Source organism: Acartia tonsa, chromosome 3 (genome assembly GCF_053477335.1).
Source record: "Acartia tonsa isolate MP-2025a chromosome 3, ASM5347733v1, whole genome shotgun sequence".
Classification (NCBI taxonomy): domain Eukaryota; kingdom Metazoa; phylum Arthropoda; class Copepoda; order Calanoida; family Acartiidae; genus Acartia; species Acartia tonsa.
Window position 1 is genome coordinate 32,697,480 of NC_137262.1, and position 25,971 is coordinate 32,723,450.

At 31.0% G+C, this 25,971-nt stretch overlaps 1 protein-coding gene across 7 annotated transcripts in view; it reads left to right on the forward strand.

The window, feature by feature from the left end:
- LOC145313937 (uncharacterized) overlaps window positions 1-25,971 on the forward strand; it is a 173,299-nt gene that overhangs the window by 144,790 nt on the left and 2,538 nt on the right. For 5 of the 7 annotated variants that reach the window (XR_013877568.1, XM_080153599.1, XM_080153600.1 and 2 more), the window contains 17 exons: window positions 329-438; window positions 7,566-7,695; window positions 8,139-8,313; window positions 9,917-10,018; window positions 14,551-14,638; window positions 16,147-16,254; window positions 16,748-16,908; window positions 17,383-17,431; window positions 17,606-17,731; window positions 18,150-18,269; window positions 18,495-18,868; window positions 19,156-19,220; window positions 19,897-20,048; window positions 22,273-22,349; window positions 22,725-22,818; window positions 23,345-23,435; window positions 25,607-25,686. Coding sequence is in view for 6 of the 7 variants with exons in the window: in XM_080153599.1 (XP_080009725.1) it covers window positions 329-438; window positions 7,566-7,695; window positions 8,139-8,313; window positions 9,917-10,018; window positions 14,551-14,638; window positions 16,147-16,254; window positions 16,748-16,908; window positions 17,383-17,431; window positions 17,606-17,731; window positions 18,150-18,269; window positions 18,495-18,868; window positions 19,156-19,220; window positions 19,897-20,048; window positions 22,273-22,349; window positions 22,725-22,818; window positions 23,345-23,435; window positions 25,607-25,686 (2,102 nt within the window). In the remaining variant the exon portion in view is untranslated. The remainder of the gene's footprint in view (window positions 1-328; window positions 439-7,565; window positions 7,696-8,138; window positions 8,314-9,916; window positions 10,019-14,550; window positions 14,639-16,146; window positions 16,255-16,747; window positions 16,909-17,382; window positions 17,432-17,605; window positions 17,732-18,149; window positions 18,270-18,494; window positions 18,869-19,155; window positions 19,221-19,896; window positions 20,049-22,272; window positions 22,350-22,724; window positions 22,819-23,344; window positions 23,436-25,606; window positions 25,687-25,971) is intronic. The other 2 variants (XM_080153601.1, XM_080153602.1) reach the window with 2 other exon arrangements.

Genomic DNA, 25,971 nt, shown 5'->3' on the forward strand with positions numbered 1-25,971 from the left:
TAACATGAAAATGACATGGATTACTTTTATTCTTCTTTACATATCTAGGTATATTTCCTGCAAAAAACTTGGATTTTTGCACAATTAAGCCTATTCAGTATACTTTACTTACGTATATTACGCAAATATTGACCTATGTCTAGATTTCTTTACATCTGATCATATTTTTTCTAGTATAATTTCGAAACAGATTAGTATCCGCTGTATTAGAACCGGTTCTGGTACATACTGATAAATCATATATTTTAGACATTTTTTTCATGAATAGAAAAATAATGATCAGTTTTGTTGGCCTGGGCCATAATTTTACTGAAATATTAATTTTTAGGTGTTTCCCCTGCTACCACAAACTCTCCCTCACCCCTGCCTGTCCCCCCAGTGTCATCTGTTCTGACCGGACTGGCTAATGGCAAACAAAAGAAAACAGATTCAGCTTCGGTAAGTGTCAATTTCATTAAGGATTCATTTAATAAGTTTTTAAAATATGTTTTCAATAGTTTTGTCTCACTCTGTCTATCTGTCCGTCTGTCGAAATACTAAATCAATGATTTAACTGATATACAATGCAATGTAAACTGATTTGACAGGTTTGGAAAAAGTACAAAACCACAGTCTGTCAAAATTACTAAAATTCGAAACCCGTCTAAAAATTAGAAATGTGGAAAACTTTTTTTATCCCACAAGACTAAAGCCTCCTGACATATGTCTGGGCTCGCCTTTTGAATCTTATATTTCGTTTTGGTCTGTTGGATATTTTTGTAAACTATTCAATAAGTGTATAGGAATTACTCATTGTAATCAAATAAAGAAAAAGATATAGAAATAGTTTAATAAATAAAAGCAAAACCGTTTTGATCAAATGATAGTTTTGTTTTAATTTAACATCTTCTCATAGATTAAATCTTAGAATTATGAATTGTTAGATATGTTTTGAAACTAGGATGACAACTTAAGCAAAAAAACAATCAGACATATGGTACATTTATTTTTAAGTGTTGGAAATTTATATGAATGTGATTCCTAATTTGTCCAAGTAATCGCTATTTAAAATACTAGCGGATACTATGGACGATTTCTCTTGATGATACCATGACCGTCTCCAAAAAGAGAAGGTATATATCACAGTATAATATTTTAGTATACCATATCGTCATGGTTTTTTATGATGATAGCCCAACGGCTAGACAGACAATGTAGAAAATCATCTCTTCTTAAAAATAGGCACCGTGATACACATTTTAAAATATGGCCTTTATAAAAAAAATATCTATCATTAATGATTTTAATGATTACTATCAACACATAACATATGGAAAGTTAAGCATTTTCTGCAGGGAGGTAGGGGACATTGGGCTATTTATTACTCTAGTCCCCAAAGTTTTATTATAACGCTTTCTTTGGCTCAACAACTTTGGGGACTTTAATTTTGATTGGTTGGTTCATTTAGTTGAGTGTCCAAAGGTTTCAAACATTAATTGTAATTTACAGAAGGAGTAAATTTGTGTATCATTATTGGGAATGTACTGTGTACATCAATTTATCTTATCCCTTTAGATCCCTGATTTTCTGACACGATTCAATTTTTGAAATATCATTATGGAATGATTTGATAGAAATATCTAATATAATACTATGTCAAGTTCACGATAATAATATGTTTCTTTAAATCTCCAAAGTAATTTTAACATGTTCCACAATTCATAGATATATTTGGGCAGTATTTGTCATTACATTTTTTCCATCGTTATGCTGACAAAAATCTTACAATACAATTATATATGAGCTTGTTATACCTATTTGCAAATATGGGAGCACCTATGTATGTAATAAATAGGAATACATAAATGGGAGCTAGCCTTGCCAGGTACACATATTTGTTAAGATAGGTATAGCTTTAATGTAAAGTTCATCTTTTCTTTCAAAACCATTGCTTTATTGTACGCATTATTATCAAGGGGGTTTCCATTAATTCTTTTTAGTTCGATATTTCATTTTTAAAGTTGTTTATACAAAACCACTTTCATAATTAGAATAACATTACATGAATTATTTCTTAATTTTTGATGTATCTAAATGTCCTAACACCTCAATTATACGTTACTTTTAGAAAGAGGCTCCTATGATTTATTTATAAAAATTTCATTTAAAACTTTAAGGCAATTTGGCTATTATAAAAGATAACTTTTCGTGTTATTGTATGTGCACCAATAATATTTACGGCTTCTGATTTTGAATAGGTCCGGAATCATGGGCTCTGAGTGAAAATTTATTTTCGATGGTTCCAAAAAGGGAATTGTAAAAATGGTACATTATTTATACGGATTTCTAGGTTAGAAACCTTACTGTTAATTTTCATTTTAGACAAATCTAGAACTCTTAAAAATTACGAAGTTCAAATCCTTATGGCCTTAATCTTTTGATCAATCTTTTTTTTATTATTATTTATTAGGCAAATTTATTACTTACCTTCGTACTGATTAAAACCTTTTTAATTTCAATAATTTTTATTTATTAATTTCAAAGTAAGCTGGTAAAGTGCGTTCATCGTTGACAGATAATAAGAGGAAGCTAGACTGTTATTGAGATCTGTTTATACATAACACATATTTATACTCTATAGGAATTTTTTTTGTAGAAATAGCAAAGGTCTTAAAGGATATGACAATGGATGGTAAATAAACAAGATTACCCATTATGTATTAAAAAATTATTGTTGAAAAGTTTGGACACTATTAGATTGAAACCTTCCAATTAAAATTCAATATAAGTATCCAAAGGTTCTAAGCCAAATGGTAAATAACCACACTAAATATTGCAATTGACTAGTATGTATCTAATAATTCTTTTATGCATTGGACAAAACTGTCAATAAGTTAAAGACACTTTACATATAGAAACTTAGCTTATTTGCATATCTCTTTCTTCATTAGGTATTAAGTTTCCCGAAAAACTTAATTATATGTTTTTGTTTCTTCCATTAACGTTACTGAACAACACCTGATTTAATTACCTGAAGAGGATGTTTGAATTAAGATTGCATCTGTCAGTATATGGTTTATAGTTTTTAAGTAGTGTATAGGCAACTTCCTCCCAATCAAAAACAAGCACAAAAGATATTTCATGATGCAGCTGTTTTGTAGGGGGTTTGCTTTAGAATAATGGATATATTATTACTGGGATATTACTCCAGTTTTTCATGTTCTCTAATATAGTAAAACTTGCAGCGGGCAAAATTAACGATTCCCCCTCTTTTACCTCCTTTATTTTATTCCCTCTCTCCTCCTACTGGATGAACGATCTGACCAATACATGAGTTCCATTTTAGCAAGCTAGATTGATGACAATTTGTCCCCTGTCATAATATCAACGTATATTCTACATTCATTTTTTGTTAGTGCTACGCTAATTTCGAGTTAAGTTTAGATTTTGTTAAGAAAACCAGAGATCGGTTTTTAATAAATGCCACGTTTTTTCGACAATTTTTTAGACATTGATTGATTGAACGAAGACGATGGAAGAGTATACAACATAAGAATTTAAAATTTTAAAATTATTATTTTAGCCATACAACTTAAATCCATTTTGGCTGCATATTTATCAATGCATCTTTTTAGATCTGTATTAGACATTATACAAATGGCCAAAATAATAATTTTAAAATTTTGAATACTTAAGTTGTATACTCTGCTAAAAACCTTATTCCATCTTGAAGATCAATGCCCCGTACGATTTTAAACGATTTTAACAGAGTATACAACTTGAAAATTCAAAATTTTAAATTATTATTTTAGCCATTTGTATAATGTCTAACACAGCTCTAAAAAGACGCATTAATAAATATGCAGCGAAAATGGATTTAAGTTGTATTAGACATTATACAAATGGCTAAAATAATAATTTTAAAATTTTGAATTCTTATGTTGTATACTCTCCCATCGTCTTCGTTCAATCAATCAATGTCTAAAAAATTGTCGAAAAAACGCGGCATTTATTAAAAACCGATCTCAGTAGGTAAAAGCTTTATGTAATCTATTTATTATATAGGAAAGGAAATAGAATGAAACTTTGACTAACAGATAACATTAAGGAAAATTATTCTTCGTTGTCAATTCACTGAAAGTACATAGCGCTTTAGTTCATTGGTTTTGCATATATTTATCATTATAACTTGTAAGTCATTATGCTTCATTTATATTAAATGTTTCAACCGCAATAACATATATTCAATGTTATTAGTGGTTTTCATGTAAGTGTGAGTTTTTGCTTAAAACTAAAAGAATTTTTACAAACAATATTTAAGAAGTTAAGAAAGTACAAGCTAGTATTTTTTAGCCTTTTGGGGCATGTGTTTGTGTGTCATAAAAAATCATCAACAAACAGTTTAATTCAGTATGGCAATTTTCTTTCACTTCGTAATTCGGCCACACGTATTGTATAGTTACAGAGTGGCTGCGCTACATAAAAGATTTTGATAAAAATGTTCTATTCTATTATCCTATTATGTAAAGTAGTAAGCGTTTTTTGTGTGTCCCAAAGGATCTCGCTAACCGCTGAACCGATATTGTTCTCCTTTACAGTGAAGCTTTTTATAGGTCATGGGAAGGTTTTAAACTATTTTGAACTCAAATTTAAAATGGGATGAGGTCGACTTTTCCCCCTCCTACCTTAAGTGCCCCTAGAGGCTTCTAGGGGGCGTTGTCGCTTTTTTTTATGAAGGAAAGAAAGAGTTAATTAATTCACATTCCGATTTCTCTTCAGACTTTTTTTGTCTGAAAAATTACTATAATTTCCATAACCTAGATATAAAAATTTACTTGCATTTAGGGTCTTAAAAGTATGTTTATTGTTCCATTGTATGTTAGGAAAAAATACAATATAAAACAGTGGAAGATAGTTGTTTTATCAAATTTTACTTGATAAAAACACTGTAAACTCCAACTTAATTTAAACTTGTATCTTTGACTGCCATGTTCTACTGATGTTTAAAATTTTATTTTTACTTCCGGAAAGAAAGAAAGCACGCTCAAGTAAAGGGGAAAGATATCGAGTTATTTCAAGCATGTTATGTGTTGGATTAAGAATATTTGTTCTTGGCTGACAATAATTCAAAAAAAAACAACAAAGAAATTCTATCCTATTATATAAAGTAGTGAGGTTTTTGGCTGGACCTTAAAATTTTAAGATTTCATATTTAGGAAAGCCTTACATAGGTCTCAGGATGGTTTTAGAATATATTATTTTTAGAAGGATAGATTTAGACTATTTTTTTCTGTCATCTTTTTACCACTGTAAATACAGTGTCCCTAGTAATAGGAGGCAGTTTATTTGTATGCAGGGATAATAAGGGATAAGACAATGGATTATATCTTCCAAAGTTGATGAAGATAACCCCTCCGGTAGATTGAAATATATGCTTGACAAAGCTATATTGAATTAAAAAATCAAAATTTAGCAAAAGTCCCAACCAATGGTTGCGTATGTTTATAAAAGTTTGGGTACCATTACAATTTACAATTCAATGTCTTTTCCCTCCCTGACATATATGTGAAAGAGAAAGCTATAAGAATAATAACATATAATAATGTATCAGTACCTACATAATGGTTTCTCTGTTTTTACTTCACAGATTTTTGTAGTTTTTTCCAGTTTAATTGTTGAAAACGTAAAAAATCGGGTAAATCCCTTATTTGTAGTTTGTTTAATATTAACCTTCTGCTGGATTTAAAAAAAAGATTGTTTCTTTATTTTAGGTTAGGTTATAAAAGTAAGGAAAGCGCCGCATGGTTGAAGTTGCAGCATATTTTCATGTTGCAAGGCAAGAATTTAAAAAAAAATTATCTTTCCATCAATTCTGGTGTGGATTCTATATTCATTAGTTTTGTATTTTTGTATTGAAAAGAATGGGATGTAGTGTAGTAATATCACTAGTTGTTGCCTAGCCTCTAGAGAAGGCTGGGGTGGAAAGTGATCAGGAAAGTAGCATTTAACCATATCAAAACATTTATAAAGCTTTCTTAAAAACTACAAACCACTCGGTTTATGAGAACTTTAGCTTCATACAAAATAGCCTTACTAATTTATATTATATTATAGGATGGTGGGGTTTTATACAAGTGGTCCACTGATGCATTATAGGATATTTTTAAAAATCAATTTAAAATACCATGTTGCTGTTGTTTGTACTTGAGAGTTTTCTCACAGGGAGGAAGGGGACATAATTGCAATAGTCCCCAAAGTTTTATGATAACGTTTTTTATTAGTTGGCTTAACAACTTTGGGGACTTTTATTGTATTTTGATTGGTTGGTTCATTAAGTTAATTATCAAAACTTTTCAACCTTTAGTTGTAATCTATTTAAGGGGTAATCAGTTGGGATGTACATCAATTTACCGGCGATTGTCTTATCCCTTTAGATCCCTGATTTGAGAGAGTTTTCTCATGTATGGGAGTAATTAATATTTAATAAATCACTAGAGATACACATTGCACATGTTCTACTTGTGTGTCATACCCTTTTAAAAAGTACTTTTAAATTAGGAAGGGATATTTTATTTGAGAAAAATAAAGTTTTCTGTCTGTCTTGAATATTTAGGCCCTTTTATTTTTTATGGCAAATAGCTTGAACCTTATTTTCTTGTGTATAATATAAGTTGGTGGGTGCCAAAGATAGGTCACATGAAGAAACATATTTTCCTGGAATAAAAATGTATTGCTATTCTGTTTCTTAATGAGCAATAGCATGTTAAGTTTTAAAGTCAAAGAAGAGAAGAAACATGACCCTGTCCCGATTTTTTAAGTCTTTGAAATCAACTAATAGCGTCGGAAATATAAACACAGCAGAGTCCCTACAAAAGAACAGAAAGCAATTTCTTAGTAGACGAGAATGGTCTCCACCACTAGGGGCAGGTAGTTGTCTGGATTATATACATTGTTAAGGTGAAATCACTTTTTTCCCTTTGATAAAAATATTTTATTTTCTTTAGATCAGAATTTATCTTTTTTGGAGCGACGTCAATAATAGATGTTATATTCTCTTATTTAGGTGTTAATGATGAAAAGATAAGCGATTAGCAATATTTTCTTTTTTGCATTCTCTTTTTTGTTTTAGAGTTACATTAGACTTGTTAATATTAGGAAAGTTAAGATAAATAGTAATATAAGGGGTAATCATAATTTTAAATCTTTATTATTTGTTCTTCTGTAATATTCTTTTTCTTACTTTTATTTTTCTTATTTCTTCTATGATGTATGTTAATCCAATTGTCCAGTATGTGGTTGTTTTCTACCTGAAAAATTTATTGTTATTATGCATTTTTACAGTATTCAAATATAACTCTGTTGTTCGCTTTTTATTCATGTCAACATAAATCAACTGTATTCTTGTTTAGACTTGTTCTCTTTATTTTTTTTTTAAGTGCATAGCTGTTCTATAATCTTTGTCGGTTCGACTATTTATGCCTTGGAAAATCGGCATAACAACATCTATACTTATACATTCATGTTAATTTAATTTTTGTCACTACTTAGCAATTGCAAGAATATTTTTAATTCCTATTTTATTTTAGTCTGTCCAAGATGGGTCAGAACTGTACACAACAGCCTTGGAGTCTCCTGGCAAACCTCGAGGACCACCTGCAGGCAAGACCAGGAACGCAGAGGCTCTGAAATGGGCCATGGGACCTCCTTCTCGTACAGGTAACTGGGAGAATGTAGTTGAATTAAAAGCTTTAATAGTTTTTGGAGGTAGACTTGATTATAAATATAAAGTTGGTAATGAATATAAAATATACATGGATTTATGACAGGGGAAAAATTGTTGTCAATCTAGGTTGCTAACATGAAACGCATTTATTGATCAGTTCGTTCATGGGAGATGGGTTGGATGAATCGTTATTTTAGTTCTCTGCAAGTTTCACATTATTAGAGAACATGAAAATCTAAATGATAATAAATCCATTGAAGATGTATCTTCTTTTCGATTTAGACCAAAAACATTCATTAGTTTAGTGGAAAATAAAACAAAATTAAATGGAAACTTTGTATTGCCGGAAATTTAGAGACGAAAAAGTTTTCATTCTGGTCCCACAAGACTTTTTATGGTAGTATCTGAAAAATTAACAATAATTGAAAAATTGTAGGTGGTCAAAACGGAGCAGTACCAGCTGTACAGTCATCCTGCAGGCCTCCAGCAGGACCAACCATCAGACCGACAGCAACCACCACATGTACAGCAGCTGCACCATCATCAGCATGTAAACAATCAGATACTTCACCAGTGCCAAATAATATTGCATCTCAAAATCAAGAGAAAAGGTATTTTCTTTTTGTTTTTTTGCATGTTAGTTTCTATTCTATTCTATATAAGGTTCATACACTTTACAGGCAATAATTTGTTGAATTTCTATTACAATTTTCATATGGAATTTTTCTCAGTGAGAGAGGTGACATAAGACTGATTATTACAGTAGTCCCCAAAGTTTTATAATAACGTTTTATTTTGCGTTAGCTCAACAACTTTGAGACTTTTATTGAATTTTGATTAGTTAATTATTAAGTTTAGTGTCTAAACGGTTCAACCTCTAATTGTAATCTATTTGAGGGTATCATCATTGAGGATGCACATTTATTGCTTCTATTACTTACAACAACAAAAAATCGTCCAGATAATTTTTGCTTGTTTCGTATAAACACCATTCTATTAAATATAAAAGTTGCACTCGAACCAAGGTTCACAACTTTACACACCAAAAAAAGGGGTTTTATGCATTATTAGTTTTATTTATATGTACAAGATATGATTTATAAATCATTTATTTTACTATTTGCATTTCTTGTTATTTTAATTTGTTTTTTAGGAATAGGGACTTGGCAACTGGAAAAAAAAACAGTTTCCCTCCAAAAAAAATTTGTAACTCTAAAATAATCAAAGAAATCATTACAACTTCGATTTTTTTCCAGATGCCCTTTTTTTTACCTGCTTGGTTCTATTCTAAATTTTTTAAAGTTTTACTCTTTCATCCCCATAAATTTTAGATTGAATGTAAATATTCCTGTTTTTGTTAGGTTTTCTATAATTCTGCATGATATATTTTTTATTTGTACTTAATTGTTTGAAAAAAGCATAGAGAAATTTTAACAATTACTTAGAATTAAATAAGTGCTTAATCAGCCATAAAATGTATTTTTATTGCTTATTTCTTTATTTAAAAAACTGAAAACTCATATCTAATTTATCTAGTTTATTGTAGTTTTTACCTTGTCTTATCAAGACACTATCAGATTTATTAGTAATTTACTTAAGAAATTTATTTATGTTAGTTCCAAGTCAATTAAAGACAAATAAATTATCCTTGTTAATTATTTTTAAAGGTACGATCATTTATCTGTTATTAACGTATCCATATAATGTCATCATAGAAAAAAAAGCACTCCTTTTCTTATGCACATTATATATATAGATATTTCATGTATTTTATAATTTTTAGTTCACCTTTTAGAACTATGCACGTTCTTGTTCGATTTAAGATTTTTGTCGTTATAATAGTTGTTTATCGCATCGTATTACAGACAGCATACCGAGGATATTAAAATGAAAAATTACAAGATGAAAACTTTATTTTGTTATTTATTTTAATATTGGGGGGGGGGGGGAATTGTCTGTGATATGCTGCTATACATGATTTTTAGTATGACATAGAACCGGTTCTAATCTAGCAGATAATAATCGGTTTCAAATACTGGAAAGGAATTTCATCCCTTATGTGGCTGATTGTCACTTAATTTTATTTCTTTTCCTATTTTAAAAGTATTTACAATTCTGGACCCTATTTAATGTGTAAATTTTTGTTTCAAATTCTATCCCTTTAGTTAAGATTCCACCTTAGTTGTAGCTGACATAATAATCTGTATGTACTAGGAGCTTAGTGAGCCGCCTCTCTAGTACCATGCACGTCCCTGTCAAACTCTTGACAAGTCTCAAGCAAAGGAATAAAGGATTCTTTATGCTTCTAGAGACAAGGTTTGTACCTCCTGTGAATGTTTGTAAAGCACTCTGGTTTCTCTTTGCATGCACCTATATAACATAAATAGAATAACTTGGTGATTGTTTTAATATTAAACTAAAACTAGGAAAGTTATAACCATTTCTAGTATAATAACAAAAAGCTAAGGAAAGAAAAGAACAATGAACTTTTGAGAGATAAAAAATTCTATTTACTGGTCTAGACTGTATTTCTGTGGGGGGTGATTGGAGGGACAAACAGGCATATCTTAGTTATGGAGCAACGGCATTACAAGGAAATAATCATCACTTACATTTTGCTTACAATTAACTAACCATATTAAAACAGTGTTTAATTGTATTTTTTATGTTAAAAAGTACTAATAACATGAACTTAATAATACAATTTAAATGGATTCTTGATAACTTAAGTAATGGTTTCAAAGAAAACCCTGTATGATGTTTAGTAACTTCCTTTAAATCGTGTCTACGCGCATCCAAAGGACATAGGCAGACATGGCAACAAAACGTGGTGGTGAAAGAAATCTTCTTTTTAGTGTTCATACAATTTTACAAACCATCCAGTAGTAAGACTTTTTTTTCAATAACTACTGAACTGATTTAGTTCTCCTTTTTATGGAAGCTTCACATAGATCTTATGCTGGTTATATGCTATTTTACTTTTAGATTGAGGGGTTGAGATAGTTTTATGATATTTTTAGACCCCTTCTTTCGATTTTAAATACAGAGCCTCTTGAAGCTGGGGACGCAACCGCTAGTATAAATATAAGCCACCATTGACCTTTTGAAAAAAGTAATATTTAAAGCCTTAAAAAATATTGAAAGTTGTATATGAATTGCTGAGTATTTATCATAAGAAAAGAGTAAATAAAAACTAGTTTTTTTAATTGTAAGGCCTGCAAGAAACTTTTTGTCGTTGCTATTTTGTAAAGATGTTTTATGTTGTTTTGAAAGAACGTAAAATTTTGCAAGGTTCACATGCATGACACTCAGCTAAAGATTCCTAGAAGTTGGGACATTACAACACTCACAATATCAGAGATAAAACGAATAAGATTTTGTCAAATAGTAAGATTTACTTAGTATGGGTTTAATCATCAAAACTCATAAAGTTGCCCTTAAAATTTACTCAAATTTACTTCCTTTGAATTTTATGTGTTGTATAATACATCTCTTTATTGATAGATTGGGACAGTTGTTCAAATTTTAACCCTCTAACAATACCAGCCAAAATATATTGACTTTTATATAGTCAATTTCTTGGCCAATTGGGTAGATATTTTTATGTCTCCCTACATTAGAACAAAAAAGTGGGTCCTAGGAGAAATAATATTTATCCAACTTGTATTACCCTCTATATTCTAGACTCATGTGAAGGTTGAACGGAAAGCTCCTGTTTAGCATTTTACTATCAAATCATTCTAATACCAGAAACATGACTTTAAGACTGAAATAAACAGCTTGATTCCTTTATTTGTTTGCTAATAAAAGCTTATTTTGACAACCAAAAAATTAGGATTTAAAACATATGATGTTTTTATGAACATCTACTTTTGGGACTTCATTAAAACCTTTAAATATTTGAATTAACTGTTCTTGTTATATAATCCTTAAGTTTAAAGAATATAAGTAAATGTTAAACTTGCTTTATGTTTTACATAAGTGAGTTGAAATTCAAGAAGGGATTAAGGAAAAAACATGTTACTAAGTTTAGGACATTTTTACATGCTTGTACAAATAATTTTTAAAGAAGTTGTATCAACTTTTTTTTTATAGCTAGCCGGTTCTTTTAGTAAGTAGTAGATGTAAAATTTTTCATAGAATTCAAATATGCAATCGGTTTTTTTGTAGACCTCTTATTTTTTAAGTAATTTAAGTTTTTTAAAAAAATAATTAAGTCGGTTTTAAGGTACTAAAACGCAACAAAATAAAAGAAGAAAATGGTCAGTAAGAACAAAAATAGTAAGATCTTTAATTTGACACCTTACTTTTAAAATTCTGTTGAGTAATTATTGAAAAAATCTATTTTTTTAACCTCGGTATAATAAAAACTTTAGACCTAAATATTTTCTCAAACAGACATAAAAAACATGGGTTCATATATACCATTAGAATCAGAAAAATATTACGAATCCATTGTAAGCAAAATTGGAAAAAATTAAAAAATTAAAAAATTACAGAAATGGCCAATTATTTTTTTTGTTCAGACAACACTATTGTTTTCCCTTTTTTACCCCCTCTTTACCCCCTCTTTACCCCCTTCCCATTTTTATACTCAATTGAGGAATTAAGACGTTGCCTGTACAACATAATATGATATTTTCATATAATTCCTTTTATTGTAGTTTATATACTATATTGTAAACTTTTTTTTCAATTTTGCTTACAATGGATTCGTAATATTTTTCTGATTCTAATGGTATATATGAACCCATATTTTTTTATTTGTGAAATAATAAAATTAAGTTCAAAGTTTTTATTCTCGTGGGTTTAAAAAAATCGATTTTTTCAATAATTACCTGACAGAATTGAAAAAGTAAGGTGTCAAATTAAAGATCTTACTATTTTTGTTCATAATGACCATTTTCTTTCTTTTTTTTGTTGCATTTTAGTACCTTAAAATCGACTTAATTTTTTTTTTTTTAAACTTAAATTACTTAAAAAATAAGAGGTCTACAAAAAAAACCGATTGCATATCTGAATTCTATGAAAAATTTTACATCTACTACTTACTAAAAGAACCGGCTAGCTATAAAAAAAATAGTTGATACACCTTCTTTTAAACAACAATTGACAAACTTTATTTTCTTTTAATTAACAGAATGACATTTTAGAATATCTAAATAGTTTAATTTGATAAATAGGATTGTTTGAATTTTAATGATTAAATGTTTGAAGGGTTATATTATAAGGATGATTATGTTTATAAGAAGCACAGCAATAACAAGATTGAAATGAATGGCCTTAAGGAATTCATAAAAGAAGATTTCCTCAGTAAAAGCAAATTTGTTGGCAGTTAATGTAATTTAAACCTTTTATATATTATCTCATTAGGGTTTTTTAGACAATTAAAATTTTGAGAAACCTTTGGTAAGTCAGGGAGTTACTTACTTGACAGGCGGACTTTCCCTGGTTATAGGGTAGCTGTGTAACAATTAAACTAACTAAAATTAACTTGATTAATCAACCTAAACAACTAATTAGCTTTGCCTTAATAGTTTTAATATTTCAGATCTTAATGTTGATTATGGCATTTTTTACTTTTTAATGAATTGAATAATAACAGGGATATGTTGCTTGAAGAAATTTTTGTTTGGGTTATTATATTATCGGTTTTATGACATCGCCTCTTAAGAGGCGTTTCGTCGTATTTTCACAGTAGCTTTCCTACTACTTCTAGTCCCTGCGGGGGGCTCAAACCCTAGGGGCCAATTAATTGCCTAACCCTGCTGGGTAATCATTAACAAATACCTAACCTAAAATATCCCTTAAAAGCTTCTGTGAAAATACGACGAAACGACCCTTAGGAGGCGATATTACGAAACCAACAATACCCAAAATTTGTTGTTGTTCAATCAACATTTTCTAGAAGACCTTTGACAATCCATTAAGTAGGTATACTTTTTATGGTTCAATTCATGTAAAATAGAAAATGTCTGACGTGCAATTCTAACAAAATAACTTGAAATAAAATGTTTATTTGCTTCCCCTATCAGGGATGGATGGGACAATGACAGATATATTAATATAATATTCCCTGTAATGTTTGGGGGTATAATTTCAAACACAATAATTTAGGGGAAGATTAATTTACAATCTGTTATTGAATCCCTGGTTCCCTGTTACTGCCCTGGCCAATTAATTTCTAATCTAATAATAAAACTGCGGTTAAAGAAAAACAAATTGATTATGCTTTGCTTTGTGGATTTCAGGGCTTCGTGAATTTTTTATTTTAAAAATATTTTATTTTGGAAAAAATAATAGTTAAATATTTCATAGCATCGTATTTTAGACAGCTTTCCGTGGTTATAAAAATGAGAAATTATAAGATTGAAACCAGTTTTTTACCAACAAGGGGCTGAAGGACAGGCCTAACAAAACTGGCATTATTTCTATGATTTATATTTTTATATTTGTTCAAAATTGTCTGTAATTCGATGCTAAACATGATTTTTCAGTATAACTGAGAACCTGTTCTAATTCAGCGGAAATTTATCGGTTTCTGAATCATACTGGCAATATTTTCATGCTTTAAAGCTAAATTTGGGTGACAAATTACAAATAAAGTTTTAAATATTTCTAAAGCGAAATTTGGCCTTTTAATCCCATTTCTGACTAAAAATACCTTAGACGACATACAATATATTTTTTCAGACAATTACGCTGACCCCTGAAATATTCTTGTTTTTCCTTATTCTTAATTTCCTCAATCATAAATCAACATTTTACTGACAAGACATATCAAGCTTTAATGTTGCTTCACATTTAAAAAAAAAAATACAAATAATAAAATTAGATTATTTTTTTAGAAATGTTGAGGAAGCAAGTTCTAAATGTGGAGAGTCATCAGATACCCCTCCAAGAAAGGCTTGGAATATTGGTCCCTCTGGTGTACAGGTAGTAATTTACAGGGAGTCAGGGGACATGGGCAGTTTATTACACCAATCCCCAAAATTTATATAATAACGTTTTCTTATTCGTTGGCTTAATAACTATGGGGACTTTTTATTAAATTTTGATTGGTTTGTTTATAAAGTTGAATGTCCAAACGTTTCAACCACTATTTGTAATCTACAGAAGGGGTTATTTTTTGTATAATCATTAGGGATGTACATCGATTTTATTTATCGGCCATTGTCTTATCCTTTTATTTCCCTGATTAATTTAAGTTAGGTGAGGTTTCTGTTAATACTGTAGGGTAAGCAAAAAGGGGCAATTAAAAGGGTCATTAGTGAGCCCAAAAAATGCTTTTCAAGTATGTAAAGTCACTTGTAAATACAGTGTGTTTTTTTTATGAGAACTTTTTTGAAAGCAATTTTACCCCACTCATAGTTATCAGAATTTAATGATTAATGGCTTATTTTCTTCGTTTTTTAAGGCAATTAATAGAACACCAAAAAAATATTTCAGTTTTTATTAAAAAAGTAGAGTAAAATCTAAAATTCAAAACTTAGGTGTCAACATCTACAGATGGTTTTAGCGCATTTTTCTTATGCTCAAATATTCAACCTTTTGCAAGAATGGCTGCTAAACACTTCAAAGTTGAGCTAAAAATGTATACAGATACTATTAGGGACATGTACTAGAACATATTAAAGTTTGAAGGTCATATCTCAACCAGGGAGGGAGTACTGGCCCCCCAAAGTCCAAAAAATTTAGGAAAAATGCGCTAAAACCATTTTTAGATGTTGACACCTAAGTTTTGAATTTTAGATTTACTGTACTTTTTTAATAAAAACTGAAATATTTTTTTGTTGTTCTATTAATTGCCTTAAAAAACGAAGAAAATAAGCCATTAATCATTAAATTCTGATAACTATGAGTGGGGTAAAATTGCTTTCAAAAAAGTTCTCATAAAAAAAAACACACTGTATATAGGTTTTCTTAAAAAAAATTTTTATTTTGCGTAAAATATATCCCTTACAATTTAAATTCATATTAAAATTGGATACTAAAGTAAGCATATTCAATTTCATTGTTTTGCAAATAATTTCTATGCCTACGGGTAATATTTTTTTGTATACATAAATTAACAGTAAAAATCTATAAACATATATGCACATTAGGAGAAAAAGGAGGGGGAGTAATTTTCTCTAAACAATGTTTTTGTAGGACTTGGATTAAAATAAAGGAGTTAAGAGGGGTATGAGCTATATGTTACTCTGTCCACAGGGCAGGGGGCCTGGACCGACTTTTAATTGGGTCTTAGAATATCAGCCAAAAACGTCGAAGATATTAAAACAACCAAGTCACTACAGACGATCAGAAAGCAATTTGTTAGCAGACGCTAAAAGGTCCCCACCACTTTGGTCATTTAGCTGACTGGGTTATACATCTATACTTATACATTCATTGGACTTGGGAATTAGATTTAGATGTTTAATAGGTAATATTTTTTATTTCAGGGTATTGTTTCATCATTGGAAAGCTGTAAAACCCCCTACACATCTCCCCCTGTAGATATTCCCAACCAGCCACAAACAGTTTACAGAACTATCTCAGAATCTAAAAATAGGAATGTTTACAAAGACCGTGATAAAATCCATTTGAAAATACTGAAAATTTGGATATTTCGGTGGCGTAATGTAGAGGCGGAAAACTTGTTTTGTGCTGTAACTAACAGGAAGTGGGTAAGAAGGGGGGGGGGAGGAGAAGGAAGTGGGTTGTGGAAAAATATTTACTAAGAATTGTTTGTCAAAATTTGGTCTCTTGTCCCTGGTATTGAGTTGTATATTTTCAATTATCAGAGATATTTCTATTTTTTTTTTGTATCAAAAGCTGTTTGGTCCTAAGCTTTTCAATCTGTAAAATAACAAATCATAGCATAATGCATAATGATTATTTTTTACTAGCAGAAATATTTGGTTCGAAATGTAATAAGCTTTCGAAGGTTTAATTCAAATCTTTCAATAATAAAAATTGTATATATTAAATAAAAAATCACGAAACCTTACAAATTAATACTTTGATATAACTTCATCTGATATTGTAAACCTGAATTTGAGCAGAACCGGAAGTGCCAGACCCAAGTCTCTGTACTGTGAGCCTGACAACTGTCCTGCAGAGAGAGTGGCGGATATTCTGAAAAGAAATCTGCCCAGACATGATTCCACCAGGTTCAAACAGGACAGGAATGAACTGGTGGAAAGATTGAAACGAAGAGACAGGTAAGGGTTTTTTTCCAGTATGACTTTGAATCCGATTAATATTCGCTATATTAGAACCGGTTTTCAGCCATACTAAAAAAAACCTTGTATAGCATCGTATTAAAGGTAATGTTTCACGAATATTAAAATGAAAATAACAAAACAGGCTCCAATCTTATATTTTTTATATTTTGATATTCGCGAAAAGCTGTCTACGATACGATGCGTTAAATATCTATTATCGTCAGAACGATATTGTATATAAACGTAGAATCCACAGTTTGCAGTCAGTTTTTCTCATACAGCCTTTAGTATATATAGAGCATATACTAGACAACTTTGTATTGCAGTTGCTTATTAAGGAAAAAATTATTTAATTTGCTTGTTATATTACAGTAAAAAAAGAAAGCTTTAATTTTAAGTCCTAACTTTTACCTAGCAACAATTTAAAATATTGATTGGTTATATGTTTTAAACACCTATCATTTATTTTAGGTTAAGCTGTAATCTGGAGGACCAAAAGAGTGTTCAATTAGTTAAACAGGTAAAAGCAAAACTAAACAGGGTTTTTATAAATTAATAGAGAAAGATATTGTTTATTTATCTTTTATACTGGCTTTAAAATGGCATTTCAAAATCCCTTGCCTATTTAAAAAAATTTCTTCAAATGAAACCAGAATTTCCTTTAAAAATCCGCAACAATTTGATGATTTTTCAGGCAATGTTAGAGCAAGCTGCAAACGCTGTTGCAGTAGCTGTTGAAGCAGCAGAGAAACAGGCAGTTGATGATGATAACAATATCCCCAAGTCAGGACATGTAGATGCTGCCAAGAAGGCACTTAAGGTTTACTTTTTGTTAGGACATATCATATGATCACATGAATTTTAAAATGTAGCAAAAAACAACGAAAACAGTAATTTTTTAACAATGATTTATATTCGATGTTTGTATCTTTCTATCCATGGTATATGCTATTTTTATGCGCATCCGCTCGTCGTCGGGGAGGGGATGAGTTCGATTCTCGGCTCAACACCGTGACATAAGTAAAGACGTTAAAAATGGTTCCTACTACTGCTATATCAGATGCGTGACATTAAAAACATTAAGGGAATGTCCAAAAGAGGTACAACTCATTACCATCCACAGTTAGGACTTCAAGTTCGTGCGATCAAAGAGTTGGCTGTCTGCTGGATGTTACTTAACCGTGTGTGTGTACTCAACTGTTCATTTTCCATTCCTTAATAAAAATTAAATGTTCTAGGGAACAACAAGCTTGGTTGGGTCTGGGGAAGGGGATACTAGATCCAAGGAGATGGAAAGAGGCAAGGAGATGGTGAGAAGCCCAACTCAACCTGAAATACACACTGCAAGAATTTACCAGGTACATACCAACAAATACTGAATTAGGTCAATAACATTTCTGCTTATTTTGCCCTCGTATGTTTAGAAATTAAACTTAGAAATATGGTAGATCTATATTGAATATTACCTACTGATTTAAAGATAAGAAATTAAAAAAAAATTGCCTTTAGCTGTGCAAAAATTGGTTGGAAAGATGTTTATGAAAATTTCATTACCTACAGTTAACATTATTTGTTTGTTTCAGCCACAAACATCTAAACCTGTGTTATCGCGGGCCCGCACATCCACACCAATAGAAATAAAACACAACAAGAAAATCCTGCAAAATCCTGGCAGCATGCAGCTAGCCTTCCATACAGCACTGGACGAGGCTGCTCATGAAGGCAACATTTCTGAAACTAATAATAATGTAAATATCACCACCTATGACAAATTTCAGTCAGCTTTGGGTGATGTAGAAAGTGCCAATAATGTAAAAAATGCTGCTTCTGAAGCAAGAACTGTTGGTGGTAAAGATCTAGTTAATGGCACAAGTGATAAAAAGTTTGAGTTGGGTAAAGTGTCGACCCCTCCATCTGCCATATCGAGAAATCCTGATGCGAATGCCTCCATTTTCAGGTAAAAATTGTATGAAATGTACACCGATTCATGAAGGGTTTTCATTGCAAAACCTATAATGGAATTATTTTGGTAATTTTTATAAACAAATACAATCTGAGATTTTAGTTAACAAATAGAGGTTGAGAATTGAGAATATTTTTTCATCCATTTTTAATGCCTTGTTTTATTCAAGAAAGTTATGTTAAATTCTAATACAATAGTTATGTTCTAGTTAAAAGAGTAATTTTACCATAGTAGTTCGAGATCAATTTCGACAAGAAGCTGTATCAAATGCTTTGTTTTAGTCGAGAAAGTTTTGTTACTGTAGTGGAATCAGAATCGGGACCACATTCAATTTTACAAACACAAGGTATGTAATAATGTATAAGTATAGATATATAATCCAAATAGCTACCTGGATCCAGTATGGACCTTTTTCGTCTGCTAGCAAATTGCTTCCTGCTTTTTTGTAGCGACTTGGCTTTGGACGCTATTGGCTGATATTCAAAGACCCAATTGAAAGTCGACAGTGTACACGGGTTGGGGACATACAGTTATTTTTTATAAACTGACAGACAACCATCCTTTTAATTCTTCACTTCTTTTTTTGAGCCTGATTATGTTCATTCATTTAGCCAAGGAAAACACTATAACCTATTTCTTGATAACTGGAATTCCCCCTCCTCTTTAAATTTATAAAATGCATATTTCTAGCCTTTGTGGAGGGCTTTGACCCTGCGGGGCGTTTTTTAACCTTTACTTAACCTAAAATACAACAAGCTATTTTTTCTTCAAAAATTTGGTTTGTCGTCCAAATTAAGATATGAGGGGAAACCGCTAGTAAAATGTTTTTGGGGATAGCCATGAGCCGAGCGTAGGTATATATCTCAGCTACAGCTAGAGCATGCAGAATCTTTACATTCTACGCTTAGAATTAATATTCCAGTATGGCTTCTAACAAAACTGGTTTTAATCTAAAAATTTTACATTTTAATATCCGCGGGTTGCTGTCTATAATACGATGCAATAAAAAACTATTATTTCAGGCTTTGATGAGATAAATGGAGATAGTGAAGTGGGACCAGGTGGAGGTCAACAGACGCCAGTGCAGCTCAGAAAACAATCCAATGTAACTTTCAGTAGTAAAGTTGATGAAATAACCCGGTCTAATACTAATAATCAACATTCTAATAACAACGTAGGCTTTAGTATTAACTCTTAAAAACAGTAATTTGGGTATGTAAGCATGATTTTACATACGTATTAACATAATGTGCTACTAAAATTCAGTTTTTTTTTACACAAGACGAAGCTTTGACTACAAAAAAATCGAAATTTTAAAACATGATACTTTGTTATCAGCTGAATTTTAGGAACACTTTAAATAAAAAAAATTAGAGAAAGGAATACGACTTTTCTAAATAGATAGATATAAAAGATCTTGATATATGCTCTCTAAATCAGCCAATAGGAAAATAGGGGAAGAACAATCCGGCCATTTTATTTGGTAAACTTTTTTGGATTTAGGTATGAAAGTGCAGTTATTTTTTTTATTACATTCCCAAAATAAATCCGCTATAAATAGTCGCATTTCTGAGGATAAAGCCTTGCTTTGGTAAATCATATCGTGTAGAAATTTCTTTTCTTGTATAGTTCAATTTCTTACAATAAACCTGCAATCAGAAAATTATTGTCGAAAAGTTTTAGCGCCCATATTAGCGGAATGAATCGTCCATAAACAAAATGGTTCGTCTGCTTGGAATCTCTTTTTAAGATTAATGGATTATGGAGCTAGATTGACCATTAGATCATCTAAATCTATTATTTTTAAAAGCGAAGCTTTTCTATAATTAGGGTCGGTCCGTCCGTCCGTCCGTACGTCCGTCCGTACGTCCGTCCGTCCGTCACGGATAGCTTTTTTCGTTAATTTAGACATGTTAGAATTGTCCTATCGATTTCAAATTTTGCATGGTGATTCCTTTAGTAGTAAAGTACGATTTAGAAAGCGTAGCAACTCTATAATCATTACCAGAATGTCCGTACGTCCATTTTAAACATGTTGATTTTTTTACTTTTTTAAATAGCATTTTTCGTTAATTTAGGCATGTTAGAATTGTCCTATTGATTTCAAATTTTGCATGGTGATTCCTGTAATAGTTAGGTACGAGTTAGAAAGCGTAGCAACTCTATAATCATTACCAGAATGTCCGTACGTCCATTTTAAACATGTTAATTTTTATACATTTTTAACAACAAATTTGTATGTGACCTAATTATCCGATTGGTCTGATTTTTGGTATACTGATTCCTTGGACAACAAAGTACAATATTATAAGCGAAGCAACTCTATAATCAAGTCCTAAAAATGTAAGTATGTCCATAATCATTATCCTGTATCAAGCAGTGTTTCAACAACTTTACTTACAATTTTGCTTTGACTCTTATACATTCGCATTCTGATTATTCAGTTCTGACATTATACAAGTGTTAATGTTCGTTTGTCCTACCGTTTCAGAGCTTCGCTTTTATGGATGTTGTCATCCTTGTTACATTGAAAATGCTTCATACTTATTCCCTTTCCCTGATTTTTTTTGCATAAACATAAAAAAAATTAAATTTGGGGTGTGCCATAACTTCCGCTGATTTTGATATCTACAAGTGTTTCATATACGCAAAAATATTAAAACCAGTTTTGTTAGCCCCTAGGAGCATTGGGCCCAGGCTAAATTACAGGTATTAATTTTATGAGTTTTATTTTAATATTCGTTGTAAATTGTCTGTAATACCTACCATGTTCTGTATGATTTTTCAGTATGGCTGAGAACCGGTTCTAATCCAGCGGATATTAATCGGCTTCGAAGCCCTACTGGAAAAATTCATAGTTTGGATTTGAAAATAATGTGGCAATGTTTGATAGTTTGTGGAAGTGATAGCACCCCTACACGAGTTTTAAGGAATGAAAAGATTAGATTACATGTTCTTTCAAACTTTTTACTAAACACATTTATGTAAAATGAAGACATATTAATATTGCAAAATTGTTTTTTTTTGCGAGAAGCATTCCTTTTTTATGTTTTTTCGTGTGTAGTTTGGATTTTTTGTGTGACATTTATTTTTAACATTAATTCAACTAATGAACTAATTTGGTGTTATTTAAAGTAAATAACGTAGATGTATGGCTAAGTATAGGTATCAAATTAATTAAAAAATCATTTTTTGAAATATTTTGCTTTATCTTTTCTGCTGGTCAAAAAAGTTTGATAAACAGAAATATTATCAAAATATTCTACATGAAAAATGTAGAGAAAATTAAATGTTATAAATATTCTGATGGGCAGAAAAGTTCAAATAGTACAAAAATTTCTTCAAATGAATTTAACTGATCTTTGAATTATTTGATCACAATAATGATAACTTTTTAGGATGAGGGTGACACTGTTTTTGATACAGCCCCTGTCAACTTCAAGAGAAACCGGTTTAGTGCCTATAGTTCTGGCAGGTATGTTGCTCATTCCTGGAAAGTAGCTACTCTATAGTTGGTTATGGTTTGAACATCCTGTAGTCAATCTTTCTCAAGCTTTTTCTTAGAAACAAGTTTGCTTTAGTATTCAGTTGGCATGATATTAAAATAAAACAGTAGAGGGGGAAGGGGTTAAATTACTGTATGTCCCCACCCCGTGGACCTTATGCCGTATTTCAATAGCGTCGTAATTATTAACACAGTTAAGTCGCTACAAAAGAGTAGAAAGCAATTGGCGAAAAAGTTCCCCAACACTGGATACATTTTGTTGCCTGGTTATACATCTATCTTATAAATTTATTATTTACAAAGAACTTTTTCTTTGGGTTCATTTGTTAGTTAATGTTGTTTTAGGTCAAGTATGTCTGGGTGCAGTGTGTTTGAGACAGAGGATATATATTTTGACGAGGAGCTACATCCTAGTCTGGAAAATGATCCTAATATGCAGGTACAGTATTATCAACAATTTTTAATTATTGATAACTTTAAAGGCGAACTAAATGTCAATAAGGGTGAAAACTAGATCACACTAAATTTGCGTCTCTGTAGATAAGAATTATTAGTGAAAAAGCTTGGACACTTTTAGGAATAATCTAATCAAAATATATTTTACAATCAACGAATGAGAAAACATGTTCTTAAATCTTAGGGGACTTGTATAATTTACAGTACAAAGTCCCCTTCCCCTCTTAAGATGCATTAGATACCCAGATTATGAGGAGAAAAATTGGGGAACGTTAGGTATTTGATTGTAAATTATCAACCAGTTTAAAACCAGCGAGAGAGTAGGACAATGGGCTGTTTAGTGTTTATCACAAGTCCCCAAAGTTTTATGATAACGTTTTCTTATCCATTGGCTTAACATCTTGGAGGACTTTTACTGAGTTTTGTTAAGTTGGTTAATTCAGTTTCAACCACTAATTCTAATCTATAGAAGGGGTAAGTTTCCTATTTTTAGTCTTATTTATTTTCAGCTGTTGACAACTGCCATGTTGACGCGGGAACAACGTGCTCTGGAGGAACTGCAGGACGCGGATGCTTGCATCTTTCAATCCATGGACAGAGGTAAAAAAATATATTAGTTGAAAAGCTTTTCAATTTAATTTGCCTAGTTTAATAGCAAGGACTTTAAAGCTTTTTATTTTTTTTGAGGGGGGGGGGTAGGGATTCAAAGGTTTTTTGGGAAGGGTTACACAACCTTTTACCCCCCCCCCCCCCCATGGACTCATTGTTTGACAGGATTATTGTTTACAGGACATCTTAGCTAAGTAAAATAAGACAAACTTTTCTATTATTATTTCTTGCGAATTTTGTAACTAAGGTATTAGTTTGTATGATGCTTTCGTTTAAAAATATTACGTAGCTCAGTCGGGATGGTTCTTTTAGTCTATAAGATAACCTTTAGGCTACTTTTGACATTTGGAATACCTTCCTTACTGCTACTTAGTTTTTATCGCGTCGTATTATAGAAATCTTTCCGTGGATATGAATATGAATAATTATAAGATGAAAGCCAGTTTTGTTAACCCCAATGGGCTTTCAGTATGACTGAAAACCAGTTCTAATCCAGTGAATATTAATCGCTTTCAAAGCCATACTAGAATATTCTTTCTGTTTATGACCTTCACTGCTATTTAGCTTGATAAGGAAATATCCTTTAAAATGTTATAAAATGGGATGTTATGCATATTTACCTCTAATTAGATTACTTAAAGTAGGAAATTTCGTCTTTTTACCAGACACTAATAGGATCAAGAAGGGTAGGGACATTTAAGGTAAAAACATCTTATAAAAAAAAACAGAGAAAGAAGACATTCAGATGTTTATTACACTAGTCCCGTAAGTTTTATAATATCGTTTTTTTATCCGTTAGCTTAATAAATTATGGGACTTATATTGAATTTTGATGGGTTGGTTCATTAAGTAGAGTTTCTTATCGTTTTTACAACCAATTGTAATCTATAGAAGGGGTGATCATCCATCCTTGTCCCTTTAGATCCCTGCTTTTTTTTTAATTGTTTCTGGCTACTGAAAGTATTCTACACAGGCAAAGATTGATTTGTTTCCATTGTCCTTACCCTGAAGAGGATATTCGTTAATTTCAGTGACACAAGAAAATATCTAGTTTCTAATTCTGTCATGAATTCAGGGATTAGTAAATAAAAAATAGTTAAAGATTTCCTCTTTAAAAAAATTGATGTATTATTATTACTTGGATGTTGCACCAAATTTTCTTATACTCTATTAAAGGGATTCTCGCAGCTAGCTAAAATAACGATAATTTCCATCCATTCCGTTAACCACATCCCCTCCCCTTCTATTGGATAGACGAACTGTCCAAAAAATGATGTCCATGATAGCAACCTAAAATGACGACAAATTTCCCCTCACATAATATCCACGTATATTCTATATCCATTGCCTTACCAGGTAGCGCAGTGATAAATATGACAGCTGTCCTACAATTTAACTAGGTTAATAAACGCAAATCTCTCTCTGTAAAATAAAACAAAATTAAATTAACGTCAACGGTTTTTAAACCCTAGAACTATTTATCTGGAATCTAAACTAAAATTAGCCAACACAAATAAATATATTTAGTGTGTATTGAACTAAATATAAATGGTGCTTATCACAGATTCGAGTCCTCCTGCCATTTGGCCTCTCACTGGTTGTAGCTGGGCTACTTTGGTCTTGTTGCTTATGTTTGCACTGTTTGTTGTCTTTTACTTAATAGGCAAATAAAAAAGTGTAACATTTTCTTTTTAGAACTATGATAAAATCTCATTTATTTTCAATTGATGCATCCCTGCAGGATATGCATTCATTTAACAGGATATTTTCAATGTTTTAAAACTTTTACTTTTCTAACTTTGTTTTGTCTTCTTCTTTTGAAAATTCTATTATATAAAGTAGTAAGCTTTTTTGTCTATAGCGCAGGAACTCCCTTAACCGATAAACTGATATGGTTCTCTTTTACAGTGAAGCTTCTTATAGTTACATGGAAAGTTTATTTTAACTATTTTTGGGGAGGGTATCTCTTTCCCTTAAAAAAAAAAATCAGTCCCCCCAAAAAATTGGCCCCCCCCCCCCCCTCCTAATGAAAAAGGGTTATAGCCGCTAGTTATTAATGAATTGTCTAAAAGAGTACCTAAACGGTATATATATAAGCAATCTGAGCCAATTTTACTTATAAAATAAAATTGTCATAACATTACCTTTCTTTTCTTTTTTAGAATCTGTTCTCTCCATGGAGATTCCCAGTACTGGGCCACAGAGTCTGAGAAGCGAATATGCAACTGATATTGAACAACAGGTTACTTAGTTTTCTTAATTTTCTAAACTCCTATTCAAGATAGACGCCTGAAATTTTCTAGTGATTAAATAAGTTTATATTCTTCATATTTCCACCAAGTTTCATTAAGATTTGCTTATTGGTTGGGCTGCTAGTTCGATTCCTAGATTTTAACGTTATTATAATTTTTTAAAAGGTTACTTGATACTTGGCCTCTTAGTCTTTACTTTCTAATGGTCTAAAGTTGAACATGTTCATAATTAAAAACTTATTTCTCTTTGCAAGTTCATATATTTTTTCAGTTTT